This window comes from Armigeres subalbatus, chromosome 2 (assembly GCF_024139115.2).
Source record: "Armigeres subalbatus isolate Guangzhou_Male chromosome 2, GZ_Asu_2, whole genome shotgun sequence".
Lineage (NCBI taxonomy): Eukaryota > Metazoa > Arthropoda > Insecta > Diptera > Culicidae > Armigeres > Armigeres subalbatus.
In genome coordinates this window covers 157,026,736-157,054,213 of record NC_085140.1, presented here as the reverse complement: position 1 = coordinate 157,054,213, position 27,478 = coordinate 157,026,736, and the positions used below count along the sequence as shown (strand labels likewise).

At 39.5% G+C, this 27,478-nt stretch overlaps 1 protein-coding gene across 1 annotated transcript; it reads right to left on the bottom strand.

Moving 5' to 3' along the window:
- Positions 1 to 344: 344 nt before the first annotated feature.
- LOC134209324 (uncharacterized) lies at positions 345 to 27,322 on the bottom strand. The gene is made up of 2 exons (XM_062685311.1): positions 27,271 to 27,322; positions 345 to 1,204 (listed from the first exon to the last, which is right to left on the bottom strand). Exons 1-2 carry the CDS (start codon positions 27,320 to 27,322, stop codon positions 345 to 347), a joined length of 912 nt encoding a protein of 303 aa, XP_062541295.1.
- Between the last annotated feature and the right edge of the window lie 156 nt (positions 27,323 to 27,478).

The following is a 27,478-nucleotide window of genomic DNA, read 5'->3' as shown; positions in this document are numbered from 1 at the left end:
TAAACGATTTGAATCTCATGTACAAAAACCATTTTCTTCAGATGTCTTCTACGTCTACAGAACAATTTCAGATAATGATTTCAAAGAACGTATAGTTTATCCATTTCACTTAATCTTTGTAAACTAGTCGCCGCACAAATCAACGTATTCATACCACTACAACATACATTACCTGTTGATAATTGCTGTACTATATACGTAAAAATAAACAGATTTTGTAAAAAAAAACAAGTTCGCTTTTATTTAGAAAAACATTTCATTAAAACTTTAAAAAACAGGTTCACGTCAAAAGCTGAAGACTAATTCAACACTTAAAACATTATACTGCATTTAGATTACATAGTTTAAACACATTCCTCATCCGTCTCCAAAAACTCGATCTGCCATGATGTACTACCGGTTGCTTCATCTGGCGGGTTTCCATCGTCCATTACCTCAATGCTTTCGGTCTTGATGTCTCCGCTAGAGTGCCCCTCTTCATCCTCAGGTTTCTCCGTTCGTTTTGTCAATCGCTCCCGCTTCCGCGAAACGGGTTTTCTGGTGCCGGCTACTTCTTCGAATCTCTGCTTAGAATTTTTCAAACACCGGTGTAAGAAGTTTTTACAATCGGTTAAAGTGTAGTTGGGGTCCGAATGTAACACTGTTTGATGAAACAGGTTGATCATTCTTTCATATTTCATGAAAGGGATTTTTCCGTTGTTTGGTGCACCTTCAGAAGTGCGACTGATTCCTGTCCATGAGCATTTCATCAAAAAATCGCGAGAGAAGAAATGGTCCACGATTTGAAGGCTTACTGTAGCTCCTTGGCTGGTAAAGCGGTGACGACCATGGATTTTCCCTATTGATGCCACTGTTGTTTTCACAAAATCGTCATCACGACATCTGTCCTCCAGAGCTTCAAGATCTGCCAAACTTTTGATAGGCTGCAATCGGATTTTTGCAAGCTTTACTTCGGATGTTGAATTTAATTTTTGTTGTTCGCATTGCATGGCAGCCATAGCATCCAGCTTTGTGTTAACGTGCGATAATAATACCAAGCATTTGTTAACTTTGGTAGTCAAGTTGTCGTTTTCCTTCGCAGACTCATCCGGCTCCGTTTGCGAAACGCATTCATAGTTTCCGGATGACTGAATCCATCGATGGGTCTTCTTTGTTGTATGGCATGCATTATTTCTGCAACTGCAACGGTTTTCGACATGGCTTCCTGGGATGAAACATATTTCAAATTGAAATCAATAATCAAGAAGTTTGTTGATTAAAAGTAACTTACTTGGTAGTCAGCACTTCAGTTTAAATACCGCTATCAGTAACCTTTAGTCGCAGCGGGAAGATGGAGCTGTTGGATAAGGCACCGGAAAACTGGACTGCTTCGCAAAAAATATAACTTGATAGAATAGGTGTACAGTAAACAAACTGGAGAATACCGAATGGGGGAAAGAAACGAAGCATAGAAAAATAACTTTCTTTTTTGACATTTGATAAAAGAAAAAGACAAAACGAAAAAATCCTTTTCGTCGGTTTGATTTTTTCACTAGCGGGTATTACCCACTGTCAAACATGATTTGTATTCATACATTGGCGTGGTTGAAGAAGTGGGGGCAGGCAGTACATCGGTTGAATATTTCGCAAGAAGTGGCTTTTAAGCAGCACTTAGCAACAATATAGTACCTTCAGGCATTGTTGACATTTTTTTATGCGACTATAGAACCAAATTAATGCCGTCTTTTATGGTTTAGTGGTTACTTGGGTAATCTTTATCATAGAGAAGAATGATTTAATCATAACAAATTTAATCATTCATTGGAAGCTTTATTCATTAACGCTCTGGATAGGATATTGTGTTAGTTACCAAGGATAATTTATCTGGAGTACAAAGCACCAATCGTCGTGTTAACAGCACCATAAGCATAATGGTAATAAAACGAGGAATATATAAAACAATAATCGTTACAGCATTGACAAATTAATTCTCGTTCAGTTTTAGCAAATAATTTTAGTAGCAAGCATAACAAAATCTCAGCCGGTTATTCATAAAAAAAGAGGCATCTTGAATGAAAAACTTACCAATGCATAATGCATATATTACCATGCATATGAAATTTATATTTTGTTACCTTTAGATCATAATGATTCTTATTTTGTTGCAAAAGTATAAGATTGATATACGTATTTATTTTCCATTGTGCCTTGCAATAAAATAACAGCTTGAAATAACATTTGATAAACGGTTGCATAACCAGGCGGGGCTTACTGTTAGTGATAGTGACCTCGGAGTGGACATGAAATACCAGGCACTCTGAAATGGGTCACTGGAGCTGCAGTAGAGCTAGCACTTTCTAACTCCCGGATTAAATCTGACTGTTTTAACAGACAGCTTTCTTCCATAACATCACTGCCAGAGAGTGGGGGTTAGTTTGTACACACACACACACACACACACACACACACACACACACACACACACACACACACACACACACACACACACACACACACACACACACACACACACACACACACACACACACACACACACACACACACACACACACACACACACACACACACACACACACACACACACACACACACACACACACACACACACACACACACACACACACACACACACACACACACACACACACACACACACACACACACACACACAAAAACCAAATCCAAACCAAATCGAAACAATAATGGATTTAAAAATGCGTGATTTATTGCTTATCAGATATTGAATAAAGTGAAAAAAATATTAACGAACTTAGTATTCAGAAAGAATATAAAATCGGCTATAACAATTATTATAAAAATCCTGTATTCTTCCATAAGTTTAAGAAAACTAAAACCATACATCTGAATTTCTAAACAAATCCTCTCTGAAATAATATTTATTATAAAATAGGCAGAAAAAATCAATATGCAAGCTTTCTCCAGGAATTCCTTCGAAAATTGCTCCTGGCATTATATCCGAAATTCTATCAGGGATTCTTTAGGAATGCCTCCAGCAACTTTTTCGGCAGTGTCTTCAGGAATTCCACCATAAATTTTGCCGGGAATTGATCCGAAAATTCCACCATTATTTACTCCAAGAAAAACTTCACGAACTTCTTTATAAGTTCTGCAGAATTCCCTGCAATAATTCAAATAATTTCGTGCTGTTTCCCACAATTTTTAAGAATAAGAATATTCTTTGGAAACTCCGCAGAATTGCCGGTAAACATTCCTGAGAATTTCACGAAAAATCTTCGAATTTCTTGTGTAAATTCCATAAAATTTTCCGCGAATTGTTTCTAATAATTTCTTCTGAAAATTTCAAAGAATTTCTCCAGAAATTCCACCGGAAGTTTATTCAGAAATTATACCGAAAATTAAATCAACAATGGAATTTTCGGAGGAATTCCTAGATTAATTCGCAATGAAATCCTGAAAGAATTCCGGTGGAAACTTCAAGATTTCCACTGAGAGATCCTCCAGGAGTTTCTCCGAAAATTCCTCCTGGAATTCTTCCAGGAGTTCCACCGGCATTTCCACCAAGAATTTCTCTAGAATTTCCTTCGAGAATTATTCCGGTAGTTCTATCGGCAGTTCCTCTGAAAATTCTTTCATGGAATTTCGGCAGAATTGGAATTTATTTAGGCTTCTTCAGGAATTTATATAGATTTTCCAACAGAAGCTCCTCCGAGAATTTCTCTGCGAGCTCCTCAGGGAATTCTCCGGGAGGTCCTCTGATAATGATGATGGTCTGGGTACAAACCCCAACAACGGTTTCAGCTAGACGAAATTTGTTCGATTCCAGGAAATTATTCAGGCTTTTTTCAGGAAATCATTTAGGCTTTCTTCAGAAATTAAGCTGGAAATTCCTCCCGAAGTTCTTCCGATAGTTTCTCTGGGAGCTCATCCGGGAGGTTCTCTAGGAATTCCTCCTGAAATTCCTCCGGGAGTTCTTACGGGAGATCTTACGGGAGCTCCTCCGGCAGTTCCTTCGGAAATTCCTCCGGGAGATCCACCAGCAGTTTCTACGAGAATCCCTCCGGGAGTTTCACCGGCAGTTTCTCCGGGTGTTTCTCTGAAAAGGAACTCACGGAAGAACTCCCAGAGTAATTTCCGGAGGAACTCCCGGGGGATTTTCTATAGGAATTTCTGGAGAAATTTTCAGAGGAATTCTCGGAGGAACTGCCGGTGGAACTTCTGGAGGAATTTATTGAAGAACTACAGGAAGAATTTCCGGAGGAACTCTCGTAAGAATTCTAGGATGAACTCCCAAAGGAACTTCCGTAAGAATTCCAGGAGGAACTCCTGGAAGAATTCTTAAAAGAACCTCCCGGAGGAATTCCCGTAAGAACTCCCAGAGAAATTCTCCGAGGAACTTCTGGAGGAATCTGTGGATGCTAAATGAATTCCTGGAAGGAAGCCTGATTGAGTTCCCGAAGGAACTACTGGTGGAACTTCAGAGGAACATCCGGTGGAATACCCTAGAGGAAGAGAAAAAATATTTCTGAAGGAACTTCCGAAATCCCATTTCCCGTGAAATTCCTGCCAAATATCGTCCAGGAATTCCCTGTGAAGTTCCTGGAGGTATTACCGGAAAATTTCTTGGAAAAACTCCTGGAAGAACTCCCGGAGGAACTCCCACAAGCACTTCCGGAGGAATTCCCACATGGAAGTCCTGAAATAATTCTTAGAGAAGTTCCTAAAGGAATTTCCGAAAAAATATCTGAAGGAATTCCCAGAAAAATACCAGGAGGAATTAATGCAGAAATTCCCAGATGAAATCCTGAAAGTATTCCCAGATGAATTGCTGAAGAAAATCCCTGCGGATTGTTCCGAAGAAATTTCTGGAAGAACTCTTGGCAGATATCCAAGTAAATTCCGAGTGAAGTCCGGAAGGAAATCTAGTACACTTCCGCGGAAAATCTCCTGGAGAAATTCCTGAAGGAATTCCTGGAGAAGTACCTGAAGAAACACCCGAAAAAATACCTGTACGAATTTCTGGGGAAATACTTGGACGAATTCCAGTAGAAATTCATGAAGATATTTCTAGAGGATTTCTTGAAGGATAATCTGAAGTAATTGCGAAAAGAATTCCAGATTGGAATGCTAGATGATTTCGCTATTGAATGTTTGGAGGTATTCCCGGAAAATTTCCTGGAAGTAATCCCGGAGGAATTAAAGGAAGAGTTCCGAGAGGAATTCCCGGAGATATTCCTAGAAAAATGTCCGAAGGAATTTCTTATAAATTTACAAGTGAAATTATAGAGCTAAATCGGAGGATTTCCGTCATAAATTTTTGAAGAAACTTCTGATAGAATTTTGGGAAGAAAATCCGTATTTATTCTTGATGGAACTCTCGAATGCATGCCTGAAGGAAATGCCGGATTCTTCCTGAAGAGAGAATAGCCGAAGACATATCTAGAAGTAAATCTTGGAGAGAAGGAAAGAAATCTTCAAGGAATTTCCTCGTGAATTTCGTAAAAAAAATTTAGTGGGGGGTTTCTAGATAAGGAGGAATTACAATTACATGAGAAGGATTTTCGAGCGATTTTCAGAGGAATTTATGGATAACTTTCCGGAGGAATTCAGAAGTTCCCAGGGGAGCTTCTAGAAGGATTTCAAGGAGAATTTTTGGGCCCGAAATGTTTCGAGTTGTTTTGACCTTACATATACAGTCAAACCTCCATGAGTCGATATTGAAGGGACCATCGACACATGGAAATATCGAGATGTGGAATAGAAAATCCTCGGGAAGCTGTTTGAAGGGACCATCACAGTAGCCCAGAAAATAGTTTTTAATATGGCATAATTTGCTTCTATGAGTCGATATCGAGTCATAGAACATCGATTCATGGAGGTTTAACTGTATGATGGATCCTGGAGGGCATCCAGTAAGTTTTAGGAATCTTTTGAATTTCAACCACCTATTTCTGTATATGATTGGATAGTAAAGTGCACATGTTTGAGGGAATTCATTTCAGTACCTGTTCAATCTTTCCACAATTTAGGGGGGGCGACGGCCCCACCCTGCCCCCTCTGGCTACGCCCTTGACAATCGCTCATGGCAGCTTCGCATCTTTTTTTGTAGACGGATGAAGGCAAGTGGCTTCTACCTCAGCTACGATGCAGACCCTTTCACGTTTCCTATTTCTGAGGTTCCGCAGAAGCATCAATCCCCCGACCAGTGTTGTAAAATGTCATTTGCATTCGTTTGTATAATTTTCCCAGAACTTTTTTCAGAAGTTAGCTATTGATTCTGGATGTATGACGAACTTATAGCGCATAAATGTGCATACAACTTTGTCTAGCAAGACATTGCTGTAAATATGTAATCTGGGGCGTGGGAGGCAAAATGTCATTCAAATGACATTATGTCAAATGACTCGTGACATTTTGGAGAGTTTCCATTCTCCAGTCTTAGAGCAAAGTACCCTTGAACAAAAATATAGCACTACTCAAGCGTTATGAGTACATCTAAAATTATGATGTGAATTTTATTTCTAAAGAAAGTTATTAACAAATTAGTCAAATGACATGCAGATGACATTTTACAAGCCTGCCCCCGACACTCTTTCCAGGCCTAGCGAGACATCACTCATTCCGTCACTGACAGCCGGATCAACACATAGCAATGCACTAGTTATGGAGAAACCCTAGAACGCTGTGTAAAAAACTGCTTTTGTTTTGTTGAAACTGCACTCTTTATTATAATGACGCTGATAAGCAAATCTAGTTAGCCTTGTTGTTTTTCATATTTCGAACACTCGTTTTATGGAAATTTATCTTGAATATTTTGATATTATTGCATAAATAAACGAGTTTCCCGACAGGCGTACAGTTCGAGTGCATTATAATTGTCCAATAGTAAGATAATATTGAAGTTTTGCATTTTAGTGCATTTAAGGAATTTGAGACAATTTTTACTATGCGTGTTGGGCATTTGCGATAAAGTTTGTATATATAAAATCATTAAGAAATGAATGTTTTAATCAATAAAATAATACTATCAAGCACTTATATAAAAGTTCCATTCTTCCATTCTTTCGCAACCCGATGGAAACAATTGATTTATTATTTAATATATTTTTTGCAATTCCTGATCATAATACTTGGCTTACAGTTGGCGTTTGAGTGATAAAATGGCCTACTTTTACATACCAATGACATGGGTGCTTTAATGAACATTATGCAACTCAAATGGGTAGCATAAAATCCATTATAGCACTCATTTGGGTGCTATAATGGAAAACCAACATTAGAACAATAGATACATGACTACATTTAGCTCAATTGGCTTGGGTGAGTGTTCAAATAGTAAGCATATGCGGTATTTCGAAAAATTTCCTTTCAGGTGGTTTGAAACGAGATTCCGCGGAATTTGAGCGTGGCGAAATCTGATTTCTTAATTTCGTTTCGTTTCGTAAAATTACAAAAAAATCGTTAGAAAAAACTAGCTTTTAACGAAATTTAACGGAATTCCGCGGAATTTCGAAATAAATTTAAACTTAAATCATACTGCCTCGTACGGTCGTGTATTATCAAAATTTTTGGCTGCGCCGTTTAACTAAATCATAAAACTGTTTTCAAAGCTTATTGTTTTATAAATTTTCTATTAACGCTTACTACATAATCCCATTATGTGTCGACAAATACGTATTTAGACGAATTTCGCGCCAACTCGACCAGCGGTTGGCAGCAACATTCCAGAATCGAATGAAATTTGGTGGGCATAAAGATATGGTATTTCTCAGCCACTCTGCATACTTAGTTTTTCAAAAATTGTCAAGAATTTTTTTTTTCAAATCGATGTAGCTCTAAAATGACAAGACTTACAAAAAAGTGTTGTATGGCGGACTGCCCTGAAATTCCCAGAAGTTTTTTGGAAAAATAACAAAAAAAAAACAAAAGAATTTGGAATCGAAGTGCAACATATAAGTGCGAGTCAGTACCATTCGGAATCAAAAATCGGCTGGACTGGGAGTTGTGCATACCAAGTTTTCGGGTGAGAAACGAATGCGCGGACTAGTGTTTCAGTTGGTGGCTCCATCAATCGAACAACATCTCAAACATCAACATTAGTGCTGTCCAATGAGAGCTCGAAGTAGCTCGAAGTTTCTCCCTGTTCTGCTCATGCCCATTTGTTGACAAAAAAGAACGAACAGGACGGGAACAACTTCGAGCTGCTCATTGGACAGCACTATTAAGGCTCCCCCAAACCTAAGCGATTTCATCGCCGCGACGGCGACAACTAGTCACCGCGATTCTATCGTTGGGTCGCTGCAGGCAATACACCATTATTGCTTCCATACCAACGGCGACAGAATCGCTGTCGCCAAGCGATAGAATCGCGTCGCGACTGTCGTGTCGCGTGTGTTTGGGGGAACCTTTATAAGGAGTAGAAGAATGGATTAGAATGGATGAAATCTTTGAGGACGCGTTTTTCGTTGCCTGTTCTCGTTGCCGTTCTCTGTAGGAATCTACATTTGTATCGGTGTATCGGTAAGGGTACTCCATACGCGTTGGTAAGTTGTAGGATGTTCTACTTCTCTACTATATGGACCGAAAGGTAGGTGGATTGATTTTCTATTATATGACATTATGAGTCGTCGTTGGTAATTTATTTATTTGCCAAGTACACGCATGTGCCAAAGAACATGCTTCAAGTCATGTGACATAAAAATCAACGAAATTATTGCCAATGAATCTTTGAACCCTACTGATCTTTCATGTGGCGTTGCTTAAATGCGTCCACTAATTACGTAAGGAATTTCATGGATTTTCAACCCCATCCCTCCTATAGTAAGCATTTTCCATACAAATTATTTGTTGTTTGTAAGGAGTGCAAGAAAATGCCAGGCCATCCCTTTTTCGTATCAGAAATTATTGTGAAGCTCCACTTTTGCAAATATCCATTTAACGCAAGCGTTACGTAGTAAAACGAGTGAAATAATGCATGTGAACTCCTCCGTGAACGTTCATCACGCCATCTTTTAAACATGTCTTCTATATTCAAAATCAAGTAACTATGTGATCAAACCAGAAATTTTGGGGCAAATAAATCAGTCGAAAAACGTTTTGTATATAGTGAGGTTCAAAGTTGAATACTCGAACTCGATGTCGATCTTCCATGCACGAAAATATGGACCAGTAGTAAGTAAAAGATATATATTTTGTTATGCTTATTTTCATGCTTTTGCTATTTTACCTTTTTTTTCAGGGGGCGAGTAATGGCGCTTGCACATTCCAATTAGATGTTTTCATTTCAGTGTAATATAAATAAAAACGATTCATCTTAAAGAGTGTTTCCAATATGTTTCGTCTATATGCTTCTAAGTTACATCCCATAAATCGAATTAAGTGTAGAACTGATCACTGGTATCAAAATTACCAAAAATAAAGTTAAAAAATCGAATCAAACTCAAACTAAACTTAAGGACATAGTTGGAAGAGTACCACGATGGCAGCCAATATGGCACCGGACCTTCCACGGGCCAACCCCACACCTCCCGCACTCCTCTCCCACCAACATTCGAATGCATCGAACAGCATCGAACAAAAGTTTAATATTCAAATTACTAACCTGTTCACAGCATATTTCCTTACTTTCCGTGATAATGAACATGTTTCTTCAATGAATCCTATGTATTCCGGCTCGAATTGTTGCATAAATCAGCAGTTTCGTGCCAATTTAATAGCCGTTCGCGATTTGTTGGGTTCATCACTGCACTTCACTTCTTCTCAAAGGGCATTGGAAAAATCAAGTTTTTACTCACTGCCCAGTAAACCACATATCGTATAACAAACAGCAAATAAAGTCGCATTTGCATCCATTAAAAATCTAAATCGCACTGCATATCAAACTTTATCAGTTTATTGTCGACAAATGTTGTATTGAACGTATCATATACGATAATTTTTACCATAGTGAAAATCAATCGTAATTGTGTAAATAAAAACTCATAATGACTTATATTCCTTGTAATATCCTATATCAGTGCGAATGAATGTCTACGTGAATCGTAATACAACCGAAACCACCTCAGTCCAAGTGGCTTGCAGAAGTTCAAGCAGTTGTAAAGATATAAATTGTGTAGTTTATGCTGGACAAAAATCTGACTCACTTCAAGATGTGCACTATGGTGCCGTGGTAGAGTATCCGCCTGCAGATCCAAAGATCGCATGTTCGAAACTTGGTGCTGGTAAGATTTTTTTTATATTTTAATGTTTAATCGTAATACTGTTCGTATGATGTCGTGAAAAATCGTGAAATAAAACTCGTATGTGCCTATATCGCCTCCACTTTGGTACGTATATAGCCATTCTGTGCATTATATACGATTTAGTTGGTTCTTATATAATAACCTATATCAAGAGTTATAGGTACCAAAATGTTGACTGGGTGCTCCGCACATGAGCAGCCCGAAATGTTGATAGAATGCAAATTAAACACCACTTTTTGAAATCAGTCATTCATTTTAACCGAAAACTTAGTATAAACTGCTAGTTTTGCCCGAAAAAAATGACTAAAAACTGATCGCGGAACGAATGTAAACACCGCGGTGCACCGGTACTGGCACACAGAAGGACCATTCTTCAAAAAGACGGTCAAAAACCATTTTTTCAAAATGATCCAAATTGATCCAAATCCAAATTGAGTCATGGGTTGTTAGTAGAATACTTGATGATCATGTAAACATAGTTTTGAGTCATTTTATTCGGGTGGATCTTACCTTTATAGTCAATACAAGTTGAGCATGTTGTCGATTTTTAATTATGTTAAATCTTGTAACATTTATCTTACTGCTTCATTATGTCGGCCACATCGTATACATCTTCCAAACCTATTATATTTGGCATCATTACAAAGTGTAGCCGTAAAACTAATAAAGCCACGCTTAAACGTTCGTAAATTATTTTTGATCGCGCAGAAAGTACTCGGTCTTTATTATGTATAAAATTATTATTGTATTATCTTCTTGCTGTATTCATTGTCAAATTCAAAAAGGTACCCATCGGTACCCATCAATGAAATTCACACTGAAGCTTCATTTTTTTTGTCAGGAATCCAATCCTGAAGAAATTAGGTTCCGCCACCCTCCGCCCGCTCAGTTATTTCGGTTTTACTGACAGTGGTCCTTTCGGTCTTGCCAATCAATTTTGATAAGTGCAGCAACGCACAATTTGTTTTTACTTCTTTCTACTTCTCATTTGCCCCAATGCAATGGTGTGACATCAGCTTAAAATTGTCTAGGGGCCATACACTTATTACGTGAGCAATTTTTTTCTGGGGTTTTCGACTCCCCCTCCCTCATGTAAGATTTATTTCATACTTAAATGTTTTTTTATTTACATGGTGCGTAAGAAAACGACAGAAGCCACCCCCTCCCCCATAAGTGCTTAAGTACTATGTGTACGCCCCCTAGCACCATTTGTTCTTGTCTCACGCATAATTTTGTTAAGGAAATCCCACATGATCATAAGCTCTTACAGGCTCCTGCGCTATGAGATTTTGAAAATAATGATAATGAAAGTAGTATAAACTATCAAATCATGTTATGTCTAGTCGCAATGGATAATTTAGGGAGAGGATTTTATTTTATCCTTTACTTCTAATTTTCCAAACCTACTCTGTAAAAATATCATGAGTTTTTCACATGAATCGTAATATCAAGTAACAACTTGCGCCTCTACAGCTTTACTTTGTTTAAGGACGAAACAAAACCTATTCCATATGTTTACAATTTCGAACAATGAAAAAAAAAATTCGTTAGCACTGCGGCGAGGCGGCTGGAATCGGTACCTAATTAAATACCTGTGGAAATGCTCATAGAAAGAGAACTCTACATTGCCAGTCATTGATATTTGATGGGGCACTACTTGGTGCGAGCACGTTGTCTTAGAGTACTATAGCGTGCTTGCGACGACTGGTGCCCCACCTCTCACTCCGATAGTTGTCCTTTAGCCGTGATGCCGAGAAGATGAACCATCTATTCAATGAAAAATCACAATATGTGGCCTTCTAGACCATTTTATTCACTTCTAACATTTATGACCGTCTTTTTTGGAATTGGTCCCACTGTGCGGCAGCAGCAAACTAATAAGTAGGGTGGTTCAAAAAATAATTTTGCTTCGCCATGTTCAGTTGAGTATGATTTATAATTTGGGTGTCATCCAATGGTTTGGGCTGGTTTGAATAGAGGCTTACCGTGCGCAGGTCGTTTCAGGTTTGTATGACAGTTGATATGGAGAGGTTGAATTTAACATTATTCTGATTCTGGCACTACGTCATTGGGCGATGGCGAGGGGGGAGATCATATGACGGGATGAAATATTTAAGAGCTTCAACTCCATAGGCAATCCATATTGAATGGTCGTTCCAATAGTTGGGAGTCGATTTTAAATAATCGAGGTTGCGATTCTTTCGCATGATAATTAGGCTTCTCAGAAGGCATCAGTGAAACGTGCAATTCAACAAAATACCCAGAATTTGTCTGTGATATCTATCGCACCAGGGGCAGATACTTCTAGTCTAGTCTAGTCTACACTATCGTACCAGGGGCAGATACTTCATACAAAAAGTGTGACATAAGGGTGAGTGGAGTATAAAATGCTATATTTGCGTTACGTAATCAATGGATCTTTCCTGCGGTGCGGTTTTCGTTCACTGAAGTCTCTGGAATGTTGCTTTCAGCTATGTGGGTTCTCTTTTCGCCAGCGTTTGGAGGGAAAGCGCCGTAGCCAGTGTAATAAAAGGTTTAGTTTCCCATTCTAGTTTTCATACAAACTTGAACTGGCTTGCGCTCAACCAGTTTGTGTTTAAATCGTTTTTTTGAGGACACTCGGAGCATGGGACGGAATCGAGTGAGCATGGTGGTGCTGGGTCGTTTTTTGAACCACCCTACTGATATTCTTTGTTTTTTTATAAATACGACACCAATACTACTACAGAATATGAAAGTTTTTATTGTACCAATACTATCAAAGCTTTGTTTTGGTACTCAACCCACCTTCACCTTAAAGTGACAGTACGTTAAAAAATACAACCATGAGCATCGTTATGGTTTTCAATATGACAGATAAGACATGGGGCTGTACAATCAAGTTTATAATCTGAACGTTCCTCAATTATTATTATTATTATTATTATTTCATAATTTTCTTTCGGAAGCGCTGTTCTTTCTTGATATTTTTTTCTTTTTTCAATAAATTGTGTTTTGACGGGGGTAATTTAAACAAAAAAAAACGATTTCAAGCACGGAAAATATGGAGATGTTGTAAGTATATGGTATAATTTTATCGTCATGAGTTTTCACTTGTTTTCATCGCTTTTATTTCTTTTTCTTTTTCTCGTTACAGAGAGGGAGTAATGGCGCTTAAACCTAGGCCTATATGTACACTGATGTACATAAGTATTCGTCATGTTTTCATAGTGTATAAGCCAGGGCACTAAACTAAAAACTTTGCCTCATCCCAAGACGTCGAGGACCCAAGGAGTGTACATTAATCTTCTTAGCAAAGTCACTCCCAACGATTTCATCAATCATTTTTCCCCCTGAATGTGAAACGGTTGGTACGGCTGTCCTCGTTTCTTCCTTTCGTAGATTCAAAACTCTTCGTTGATCATGTTATTTATTACTAAATAATATGATTGCCGGGATGTTTTGGATTTTCTCCCAAATTCAAGCCTGCACGGTGGGCCTGGCCGTTTTAATACTTGTTTCATATTTATGATATGCTGCAAATATTAATGCAGACAAGAAAATGCTCGGGAATACAACCGACATTTCCAGGATGCTTTTCAATACTGGCTGTGCATGTGCAAGACAAGACAAGACAAGAATCCATTACTGATTGTTAGATTAATTAAGATGTGATTCACATTGAGTGAAGGCTTTGGAGTATTGCTCTTCGCTATGGGGGTACGCTTGCGCTTAGTGGGGATGCGCTGTAGTAATCAGAGTAATGAAAAGTGTCCTTTTCTCATACTGCTTTTCGTTCAAACTTGAAACGGCCTGTGCTCAATCAGTTTTTTGCCAAATCGGCTCAAGTTTTCGGAGGACACTCGGAACATGGAATGCAGTCGGGTGGACGTGGTGGCGTATGTTCAATTTTTCGGGCCACCCTCATATTAATTTATGTTGTAATGAATACGACACTAATACTACTGCAGTAAATGAATCTTTTTATAGTACAAACACTTCCAAAACTTTGTTTTGGTAATCATCCAACCTTCACCTTAATTGAGATCGCAGTATTCGATTGAGATTTACTTAGGCTAAACTCACAATTGGGTAAATACCTCAATAAACGTTGAGATTTCACGGCACTGCAGCAGAGGCAAAACCCAGTTGTGACTCAACTTTAAAATGCAGATTGTCGAAAGGAGTTTGTCTTGGCAATAGGTCATGGAAATAAAATGGCCCTAGATTTGTTTCACTTCGAAATTTTTTACTTCGGACCTTTGCATCCCATACGCTGATCAATTTTCAAAGTATCTTTATCTCGCCCATTTCAGCTGACACCGGTGTACCTTATATTTTGTTATCTGAAAACAGGATAGCATAAAGCACGAAAATTGACTTCCGGTTCGCTTTGATGTTTTCATTTTTATGCTTCCACTTCTAAGCTACATCCACAGTTTGACTCGCATCGCTTTAGTGGTCTACGTCCTAAATAGCCAAGTGACAAGCAATAATAAAACCAAATCAATACTACACCGTTACTTTGGGCAACTAGGTTGCCAAAATTCCCATGCTCAGATATCAACCTGCCACACTTGATAGCAGAAAGCATCTACACCCAACCAGGGAATGGCAGATTTTAATACAGTTCTGCATAAGAACCTTACAGAAACTGTATAATAATTGGGCATATACAATTCTGTAAGCTTTTTATACAAATATTGTATTAAAATAATACAGATTTGTATTATGTTAATACAATATTTGTATAAAAAGCTTACAGAATTGTATATGCCCAGATTTTATACAATAATTGTCAGATTTGTTTTTTGGGTGTATTATATATAGTATTTTATTCATCCATTGGATGCCAAACAATAAATCATTTTTTTTACAAATATCCGTTGTGCCTGTAAAACGTACGAATCCAATATAAAACCCACTGATGATGCTCATACATACATCGTTTCTTACTCCTCATCGCTTTAAGTTTGAACTCTTTGACAAATAAAAGAAACGCCGAGTTAAAAGCTAATGCCAAAACACGTGTCTGATACACAATAACAATTTGTAGAAAGCCTAAAATAATATTCCCAAACGAATCGCATTTCATAAATTTCCTCGAACAAGAATTGAAATTGTTTTGCGACGACAACCTGTTGAAGCACACTTCTTACACTGCGGCACCACTTGGAAAGAGTGCCAATTTCTCTCCTCCATATGATGTTTCTCTTTGAAATAACCGCAAAACCCCCATCTCTTGGGACCGTTCTGCTGTTCAATACTCAGCTCACAAACCCAGTTGATTTTTGTTTAACCCGGCTGGCTTTGAGACGAATGACACTGTATATTGGCTTATGGACGATGGTTTCATGTGGAAGGAAATACTAAGCAGTACAATTTAATCCATATCACAAGTGATCTGCTTGTAACGGTAGATGAAAGTGAGTATAACAGAAATGCAGTCTTGAGATGAGTTAGCATAAAAATCTAATTGAACTCCCATAGAATTCGCAAAAAATTTAACGTAAATTTTACGTAAAAAAAACTACTCATTTAATAATATTCCTATTGATGAGTACTCTGAGATGATGATCGACTAACCAATTTTAGATGAGCTTGACGATCCCTCCCCAGGCCATCTGCGAGTTGTGGTGCCTGCCTAGGATGTGGTGGGGTTTGACAGTGGGCCCTGTTAAACCTGTATAAAAAGCTGCATGTATCCGCAAGTAGGCTCCGCCAAAGCGACCGTGTGCCGCTAAAAGTGCACAAGCCCAAGTCCTGGTGTTAAGTGGAACACTAAACAGCCCTGACACGACGGCCCTCCGACGAGACAGGGCAACCATTACGAACGACATAGAAGATAAAACGACTCGATACAATCGGCAACGACCTAGGCGACGAATGAAGGATCACGATTGAAAGCTTGGAACGTGGAACTCTAAGTCGCTAGGCATACCAGAAACGACTGGTATGACGGTTGTAAGCAGTTAGTTGAGGAGAAGAATGCAGCATGGGCGAGATTGCTGCAACACGGCACGAGGCGAACGAGACACGATACAAACGGGCGCGGATCACACCAAACTCGATTTTTCGGAGAAAAAGGCGCCAGCAGGGAGATCGAGGCCGTGAATAGACGGAGCAACCCCGCTAATAACGCACGAAAGTTCTATGAGAAGTTGAACCGTTCACGTAAGGGCCACGCGCCACAGCTAGATATGTGTAAGAACATAAACGGGAACCTTCCTACAAACGAGCGTGAGGTGACCCAAAGGTGGCGGCTAGGGTTTTAGTACCGGGAGTACCGGTACCGGAATTCCCGGGAGTACCGACCAATTTTCGGTACTGAAATACCGGTACTGGCTTAATGAAAGTACCGGTATTTTCGGTACTAAGGAAAAAGTTTTGGTTAAAACTTCCGATGGTTAAAACCACATTATTTGAATGCAACAGCTAGTAAAAAAGATATTAATTTTTTTTACTAAAATTTCAAACACCTAACAACAGAGGTAATAAACTAAAGAGAACGATTGGCACTGCGGTTCCCTTTGTTATCGTCCCCAAACATGTTGGCTACCTATCTGTCAAAACGTACTCATTTTCCATCGCTGACATTTAGGCTGTGAACCATTCCACCGATTCGTTTAATTTTTAGTTGAAATTTGACACAATTTGATGGTTACACTCGATTCTGTTTTAACCTTTTGTCTGTGCTCAGGGGTCAATATGACCCCAGGCCACTTTGAGTGGCTGCCATTTTTTTAGTTTTCAACCGATTCTCCTAATTTTTGGTAGTTTGGTAAAACTCGCCGAGATCTGTCTCCTAGGTGCAAATCCGCTTGAAAAATATTGAAAATTTGCGCTACAGTGTACTTTTTTCAAAAAACTTACGTTGTCTGTGCTCTGGGGTCAAATTGACCCCAAATTGAAATTGCTATAACTTTTTTAATGTTTGGCCAATTTTGGATTTCTGGGGCTGTTTCGAGAGATAATTTAATCATCTTTCAGGTCGTTACCAAAGATTGACTATAGGTGGGCGGGTACATCGCGGGGAGGGGTTTTCGTAAAAAAGGGTACAAAAACAGTGATTTTTCATGCTTATTTTACTTATATCTGAAAATCCTACCCATTTTGAACTGCTCCTTTTTAAAAATGTTATGCAGGAAGGTGTGTCCTTTGACATGAGGCATTGATTAGTTTAGAGCTTGGTCGCTAGGTGGCGGTATATTTGAATTCGTTATTTTAGACTACTCAAGTAATTCCGATATATGGAATTCTCCTCAGTGTAAATATTCTTATCGCACAAATTTGAAATTTGTAAAGATGACGTCTTTAACAAAGTTCGTCTGGTGGGAATGAACTGTCATGTGACGGAATAAATAATTAGGAAATTTACAAATAGGCGGCGCTAGTGTACTTGCAATATTCTTGCATATTTGAAATATTGCGATACGTCATACCTACAACCAAGTTGTATTCGGCAACATTGTTCAGGATGTCCAGGACTACAAAGCGGTGCTCAATTTAATGAGCACTTCTTCCAAGATGCGGCGCTAATGAGCTGTTATATTTGAGTATATTGTTGCATGTGAGATCTGATGTATTTTGGTTTGTACCATTTTTGGCAATCATGAATGTTGTGGTAGAGTTCATCAAAAGTTTTCTTTGCATTCAACCTGCTCCAGCGATGCTGCAAATAATAGAATGTGTTCACAGAATATGTTTTAGGTCATTCAAGAAAACCCTGGAACTAAGGCCTTTGGGTCTACATGCGTAACCAAAGATTAGCCAATTTGCCGCCTATTTGTAAAATTCCCAATTATTACTTCCATCACTAGACAGTCCATTCCCACTAGACGACCTTTGATCAAAACGCCATTATAACAAATTTTAAATTTGTACCATAAGAATATTTATACTGAGGAGAATTCTATATATCGGAATATCTTGAGTAGTCTAAAATAATGAATTCAAATATACCATCACCTGGCGGTCAAGTTATAACCTTATCAACGCCTCATGCCGAAGCACACACCTTCCTGCATAACCTTTTTAAAAAAGGTGCAGTTCAAAATGGGTAGGATTTTCAGATATAAGTAAAGTAATCATGAAACATCACTGTTTTTGTACCCTTGTTCACTAAAACCCCTCCCCGCGATGTACCCGCCTACCAATAGTCAATCTTTGGTTACGACCTGAAAGGTGAAAGATGAAACAGCCCCAGAAATCCAAAATCGGCCAAACAATAAAAAAGTTATAGATTGCTCAATTTGGGGTCAATTTGACCCCAGAGCACAGACAACGTAAGTTTTTTTGAGCACAGACAGAAGGTTAAAACGGATTTTTTTTTACACGGCCGTGTAAAAAAATGCCATACAAAATTTTTGCAAAGTTGCTCCATTTTGCATGATTCGTCGAGAAATCATAAATCTTTTTTTACACGGATTTTCAAATTTTGAACTGAAAACTGTTTTTACACGGAACGCATCCCCCGTGTAAAAAAAGAATCGGGTGTATTTTCCCCTCATGGAAGCCGACCCATTTGAGTTTTGACAAATTGATAGTTATTCGGAACGAGAATGATTTGGCGCCAATTTTCTCGCAAACAAAGTTTAACTTTTTGTCAAGAAAATCTTCCAGTACCGGTATTTTCCCGGTACTCCCGGTACTGAGGGTTTCAGTACCGTAGTACCGGGACTCGTCAAAAAGGGTCGGTACTAAAAACCCTAGTAGCGGCAGCACTACGAAGAGTGAATGGCGATGTGGCAGACAATGGTTTCGGTATGGTAATAAACCTAGGAACACGCGCGCTGAACATGCGACTTCTGGCTCCGAATCTCCAGGAAATCCAGGAGGAGATCGGCCGGCTGAAAAACAACAAAACCTCTGGAGTTGATCAACTACCAGAAGAGCTGTTTAAACACGGTTGTGAGGCATTGGCTAACGCGCTACACTGGGTGATTACCAAGGTTTGGAAGGATTAGGTTCTGCCTCAGGAGTGGATGGAAGGTGTCGTGTGTCCCATCTACAAAAAGGGCGATAAGCTGGATTGTAACAACAATCCGCATAATCACATTGTTGAACGCCGCCTACAAGGTACTCTCCCAAATTTTATGCCGCCGACTAACACCAATTGCAAGAGAGTTCGTGGGGCAGTACCAGGCGGGATTTATGGATGAACGCTCTACCACAGACCAGGTGTTTGCCGTACGTCAGGTATTACAGAAATGCCGCGAATTCAACGTGCCCATACATCATCTATTTATCGCCTTCAAAGCCGCATATGATACAATCGATCGGGACCAGCTATGGCAGCTAATGCACGAAAACGGATTTCCGGAAAAACTGATACGATTGATCAAGGCGAAGATGGGTCGGGTGATGTGCGTAGTTCGAGTTTCAGGGGCATTCTCGAGTCCCTTCGAAACGCGCAGAGAGTTACGGCAAGGTGATGGTCTTCCATGTCTGCTATTCAACTTCGCTTTGGAGGTAGTAATACGAAGGGCAGGGATTGACAGGAGTGGTACGATTTTCAAGAAGTCCGTCCAGTTATTTGGGTTCGTCGACAACATTGATATCATGGCACGTAACTTTGAGAGGATGGAGAAAGCCTACACCAGACTGAAGAGCTAAACGGATCGGACTAGTCATCAACACATCAAGTACATGATAGGAAGAGGTTCAAGAGAAGACAATGTGAGCCACCCACCACGAGTTTGTATCAGTGGTGATGGAAACGAGGTGGTTGAAGAATTCGTGTACTCACTGGTGACCTCCGATAACGATACCAGCAGAGAAATTCGGAGACGCAACATATTATGGGACATAATATTAGACGACATAGATATCAAGGGACGTAACTTTGAGAGGATGGAGGAAGCCTACATCAAACTGAAAAGCGAAGCTAAACGGATTGGATTAGTCATCAACACGTCGAAAACGAAGTACATGATAGGAAGGGGCTCAAGAGAAGACAATGTAAGCCACCCACCACGAGTTTCTATCGGTGGTGACGAAATCGAGGTAGTTGCAGAATTCGTGTACTTGAGCTCACTGGTGACCGCCGATAACGATACCAGCAGAGATATTCGGAGACGCACCATGGCAGGAAAGCGTACTTTCTTTGGACTGCGTAAAACGCTCCGATCGAATAGAGTTCGCCGCTTTACCAAACAGAGTATCTACAAAACCCTTATTAGACCAGTAGTCCTCTATGGACACAAGACCTGGGCGATGCTCGTGGAGAACCAACGCGCACAGGGAGTTTTCGAAAGGAAAGTGCTGCGTACCATTTATGGTGGGGTGCAGATGGCGGACGGTACGTGGAGAAGGCGAATGAACCACTAGTTGCTTTGGGAGAACCATCCATTGTTCACACCGCAAAAATCGGAAGACTGTGGTGGGCCGGGCACGTAGCCAGAGTGTCGGACAGTAATCCGGTGAAAATTGTTCTCGACAACGATCCGACGGGAACAAGAAGGCGAGGTTGCCATTAACAAATGACGTTGAATTACGTTGATTATGTTTATAAGAAAATTGAAAAAACATTTGGTGTGGTGCACTCAATTTTGCAACAACTTATGGATCTTTTTTGCGATATTTTTTAAATGAATACATATAAGGTAAATATTTTAAATACAACATACAATTGAAATAAATTGAAAGAACGCCAGAGAATATTAATCTAATCCAAGATGTGCATTTTGCGAGTAACTGTATATAAAAGTGGTGCTGAAAAAGACCGATTAATTTCCAGGGAACCATATTTCCAGTCCATAAAACGAGTCACAATTTTGCGAGAAAATTTCACCTAACCGTGAAATTCAAACAGGCAACCCGGGCAGAAGCTATGAACAGAATAACAAAACATGATATGGACTTGATTGATTGAGATAAAAGAACAGGCCACAATATCAAAAATTCGCACCGAAATATCATTTAAATATCAAGATATGCTATGGATAAGAACAAATTAATGGCCTTGATATCCTCATGATATTTTAGTGCAAAATATTGATATTGTCGCCTGATCTTTTATCTCTTATATCAATCATGTCCATATCTCATTTTGCTATCTTATCAACATTTGATATTATTGAGCTATTTTCGTCTACTCGGGAAGTCAAACCTTTCTCTGTGTAAGATGGTTATCCTGGAAATGATCGTATTTTAATAATGCGCCTTTGCAATCACTAATACCATGCGAGGAATATATCTTTGGTGCTGCTGTCAAAAATAACGAAAGGCCAAAAATAACTGTCCGGTTTCTCGCATTATTTCCTTATCTTATGTCAATTTTTGGTCCTGGAAATGACCGTTTAACTTTTAATCATGCGTCTTTCCAATCGCTAGCTCAACAACAGCCAACTTTTTCGAGAAAATATCACTTGAGTGCTGGTGCTGGTCGATGAAGCGATGATTTTCCACTAAATTGCAGCAGACGCCATCCTTGAGGTTGGATTCAGCAGCAACCACCGGAAGGCCACCACCGCACAATGTTTTATTTGGGGAAGAGTCGTTTTTCCGAAACCCGTTCGGCCGAAAGCCATTTGGCCAAATGCCAAAAGGCTGAACAAATCATTAGGCCGAAACCCATCTAGCCGAAAGTCATTTGGCTGTACGGGTTGGCCAAAGGACATTTAGCCGAATAGGACAAATAGGATTGGCCGAATAGGATATTTGGCCTAACAGGATATTTGGCCGAATAGGACATTTTGCCGAATAGAACATTTGGCCGAACAGGACATTTGGCCGAATAGGTCATTTGGCCGAACAGGTCATTTGACCGAAAAGGTCATTTGAAAAGTGAGAAATGAGTTGTAAAAACTGAGACTTCTCACTACTTATTTCTCACTTCTTACTAAAAAGTGAGAAGATAGACGTCTCACTACTCACTTCTCATTTTTACAGTGAGAAGTCAGAATTAAGGAGTGAGAAGGGAGACGTCTCACTATGGCCCTTAGAGGTCATGTGCATGATTTGCGATTTAGATATGGCTAAACTGGAAGTTTCTAGTTCTTCAAATTGGAACTTAAAATTGCAGCCAAACCCACAAGTTGCTCAATTTTGAAGTCTGTGCTTGCGATGTACGCACTGGATTGGTTTGTTTACCTAAAGTTTACCTAAAGCTTTTGACATTTATCGATGATAAATAATTGAAATTTAATGTTCTAATAGAAGCGTTAACTCATCCTTGAGACCAAAAAAATTAAAAATTACCGCAAAGTGTACCCCGCTATAGAAAACATAGACGTAGTTCCACCTCAAAACGTGATGGCAGCATGATGAGCAATGAGCATCGTATGTCGAGTCGAGTCAAGTACGAGACACTGAAGACGGCCTTACTGTTGAGGTCGAAATACGTATCTGGCAAGATACAATTAAGTGGTGGAATTCAATGGGATTGTATAAACTCGTCTTATGACAAGTGATCGTATGTCTGTTATGTTTTTGCGTTCTACCAATGCCTTCTTCCATATGGTCTTGCATACCCTAAATCATAAGACACTTATGAATGGCTTTGGTCGTGACGCTCTAATTCTTCCAAAACTCTTCTCGTATTCCACGCAATAATAAAACAATTAAAAGTGCATTTGCACATTGTCTATTAAAAAGAAAATTAATAGCAGTAAACCACCAAATTAACATAGTCAAGTTTTTGCGTGTTGATAAAAATTACAATTTTCAGTTTCTCGAAGTTATTACTTTATAAATAATCACAACTCAATTATCTATGTTAATTTTCTTCAAGTAGCTGAAACGAAGGATAGCCTTGGTTGCTCGAAACATTTGCAGAAACATAATTTCAACGAGCACAATCTTCCAGTCATCAGTAGGGGAAGGTGGGTAGACTTGTTCCTTTGACAGACTTAATCGTTTTACTTAAGCAGTTTCGACGTTGAAAAAATATTATTTCGTTGATATTATAGAAATGGGATCAAATTCCCCCAAAACACTGCATGCACCGCCACCGTATTGTTGAACCTCTAACACACCGTCAGGAACACAGTAAGTCTGAAATCAACATATTTTGATAAAAAAAACTGATGGTTGAAACTAGCAGCGGTAATGCTGATTTTTCGTTCGTTTTAAAGGGTTGATAAGCATATAAGAAAAGTCTTAAATAACACTAATAGATGGACAAGTCTTATTTTTTTGCTTTTGTTTATACTTGTAAAATCTCCTGCTGAACGCAACGTGTGGCGAGTAAATCGGATGAATATCAGTGCCAGAAAATGATTTTTCCTAGATTTTGCCCATAGCTTTTGATTCTCCGATTGGCGATTTATCCAATTTTCAATAGGAAACGATGCGACTTGATTCCACGACTGATATAGTAAGTACTAACTCGTCTTAAGACAAGTGAAGTTGTTATTTATGAAGAGTGTCAATTCAATTCCCCTCGTTTTTCAAAAATATTTTTAAAATAATTTTAACTCACCTTCAAAAAATCGTTTGTTTGCCGAAATTAAGAACAGTTTACACAAGATGATACGCGAGCTAAAATTCTATAAGAGTCTGTGCAAGAACCACGTCAAATTATTCATTCACAGGTTCATATATTGTAAATGAGAAAACGGGATCAGCTCCCTCACTCTCCTCTATCATCATCATCTTCAATGTAAATTCGCCAGTCGGTTGTTGAAAAGCAATCATAGGCAGCAAACCATTATAGTGACATTCGGTTTCCCTTGCTATATGAAGCTGCAAATTAATCTGATAGTGATAAATACAGTTTGCACCCAAACAAGCACTTTGATGTCAGCTTTTCCAAACCAATTAATATTGCAGACAGGATATGGATCACCGGAACAGCAGTGGGTGGCAGCAAGATTCCAATTAAAGTTGAACCTTCTCGAATGTAAGTAGGTTTCTCGATGCCTTGACTACCAGATCAAACGGTCGCCATAATTGGGCCTGGAATGAGGGGGTGCGTCCATGGTTGCACGGAAGAATTGTAGAATTTCATCGATTGCAAAAACGCATTGCATGCCAGATTCTTCAGTGGGACGAATAATGTTTCAGTCGTTTGATGTTGGTAAATCTCACAGTGGATTAAGGAACCATTTGATTATGCGGTTTCAAAAGAAGATGCCTCAAACAGAAGCAGCATTACTTCGTCGGACAGCATCGTTCGTTTCTAATTGATACCATTCCTAGTAGACAAAAAGACAAGAAGATCGTCTTCTTTTCTTCTAATCGTAATAATATTAAATTCCACTGTAAACGATAGTGCTGAGAAGCACTACTGGCCCTAAAGATCAATTTATGTCATTCATACTACGGAAGGACCAACTGCTATTTACTCGTAATTCAATAAACCTTTCTAGAACCTTCAACTTGTTTTAACAAAAGAATATTTCCACAATACCTTCCATCGCCAATGGCCATTACTTGCGGTGCGGCTTACATCCATTGACCCAAAGAAAATCTTGCCACAGTGTAACGACAACAGCGCAGCACGGGCAGAAAAGTTGGCGAGCGAAAGTGAGTTTTGCTTTCCATGTCCACTGCTTGTTGCTTTTTGTGCCTTGCGGGAGTTTTTGAGCATTTTCTTGATTTCTGAACATGCGGGACTGCAAATACCAGCTGTCGACGGTAAACTTTCACATAGCTTCTTGCCTTCGGCGCGGCCGTACAATGAGGTTCAACGAAAGGCTTGTTGTTCGAATCAAAAACGATTGGGTGCGCTAGCACAAGTGGAACCTTATGGGACAAGTTTTTCGGTGTAAAATTCAAGCCGTTTATCGTATCTATATATAGAGGGTGAGATTGCTTACGTTTCGTCCCCCTTGCCCTCATATATTTCAGTGGAACTTGTTTTAATTTTATTTTTGGTAAAGATTAAATGTTTCTGAGAAACAATTAGAACTAAAATGTGTGTTCACAGACAATGCGTCTTTAAACGTTTTCTCTTCTGTTTAGGAAAGAAACTATTTCTAGACCAACATTTGAAAAGGGCGTAACAGCCAAAATTTATTCCTTCTGATTCTTCGTCTACATACAAAGCTATATATATGGACGAAATATCAGAAGGATTAAATTTTGGCTGTTACGCCCTTTTCAAATGTTGGTCTAGTTATCTTTTGGTTCCAATGCAATTTGTATTTCAAGACAAGCGAGGTACGTCGCCGGGTGGATTAGCCTTGTGTTTTCACACATGTAACATCCTGCTAAGCCTCTTGCCAAGCTATCGTGTTGCCTGGTTTCTGAACTTAATGGAGAATCCAGCCATTCGGGGCACCGTGTCATCAACGTGGCATGCTTGCAGCATACCGTCGTCGTTGGACGAAATAATAAGTAATTAAATTTTCATCAGTGCACTTCCGTGCAACTAACCGCCAACCGAACGACGATGGATGCGACTGCATACCTACCATTCCTTGTAACTCTGGCAGCTTTTTGTCTCGATGTGCAACGGCTTCCGGATTACCTACGTACATACTCCGGGTAGAGAATGAAACCGGAACGACAAACAAAAGAGTCTTCACCGTCGCAAAAATCCATAGAAGGTTCAAGTGCTTCAGAGTCGAAGGTCTGAGGTCAGAGGATTACAATTGGGGAGCAAAAATTCAGAAATTACGTTTCAACAACGTTCGTCGGGTAATTTTGAGCTCCGACCACTGGAAATAATTTGACAATTACAACTTTAACGTAATTCAAGGCGGATGGATTTGATGGAACTTTTGTGTTCGTATAAGATGCGAAAGGAAAACTTCACCAGTTGTTCGCACCATTATATTCCAGACAGTCTGATTATATTATTGATTCTCTCATTACGTACGATTCAGTGAACTGAATTATGGTACAACCAGTCAGATAAAGCTATCCAAACTAATTTGCGGTAGATGGAAAGATTACAAATCTTTGGTTTTGAGAAGGTTCTTGAACTAAAGTACACACCTGCATAGTAGACCTCTTCATGTTTTCAAAAAGTATAAAAAATTCAACCGGTCAGCCCTGAATCACAATTATTATGCTAAAATAAGCCTCCTGTGTTTTTGGGCTATTTTCGATTTAAAAAAAATTAACAAGAGATTTAAACGCCGAAAACTATCACAACAACCTCTATATGAAAGCTTTTGGTGTGCTCTACAAGCCTTGTGAACATTACGATTCGTTCCGTTCACGTTTTGACCATGTTAAAGTTATTTTTGAACTTTTAAGTGCATAAAAACACTGTTTCCCGTAAAAGTCGTTGTTCTACTAAATTCTTGAATTTATGACAAATTATTGTTAATGTATTATATTCTTATTTCTCTTTTTTCCCTGGACATTTGAGATATAATTTCCAATGAGCGATTTACCGTTAAGGTCACTCCTGACGGAATCCAAGTTTAAAAGTGCTCGCGTTTTCGGGGGCACACCACTCGATTCAGAGGCGGCGCACAACTGTCATTTTTGTTGATTTAGCTTTGCTGCGTCGCAGCATGCGTGAAATAATTAAAATGACAGTTGTGCGTTGCTTCCGTATCGAATGGTGTGCCCCCGAAAACGCGAGCACTTTTAAACTTGGATTCCGTCAGGAGTGACCTAAAATTCTTAAAAATCATAAGCTGAACATTTGTCATAAATTTGCACGTTAGGATTTCATTTCTTGTTTATTACTATTCATGCACTTCTTCTAAAATTCTGGCCCCTAGCCCCTAACTCGAGTCCTCCTGACTCCTCCGGCGCGTCGAGGGTGGTCCACCAGTTCCGGCGAAGAAAAGTTCCGCACTGATGGTACCCCGGCTACCGGCAGCTATCGCAGGGCACGCTTTCGCGCATTGCGCCGTTTTCGTCTTCGGGTTGCAGAGGTGGTCCGACAGTTCCGGTGGTGGATGACGTCCGCACTGGCGGTGCCCTATATACCCGAAGCACTTCCTTCTTCTTTCTTCAGCAGGTTGGCGGTTCGAGTGCCGAGGTCCGACGATTCCGGTTGACAGAAGACTTCCAGTTCGCTGGCGCCCCGATGACCCGAGATCAAACACTGCTCACTGTGCTGAATTTTCCTCCAAATCGAAGCTTATTTGCTGCTGCCTTTTCCATCGACGCTGCAGCTCTGACAGTATTTGCGTCACGACTCTGCTTACCGCATTCCACGTACCTTCATCGCGACACATTTGCTGTGCAATGTTGTCCGCCCTTATGGCAGGCATTATTCTACGTACCTCCGCAAACCTTGGGCACGTGTGTGAGACTTTAGATTTACTTGGGGACACCTTTTTGTCCCTCCAGGGATTGTCCTGGGATTCAGGGTCGTTATAAAATGGCTCCAGAAAGAATTGGAATATGATTGGTAGGAGGAAGGACTT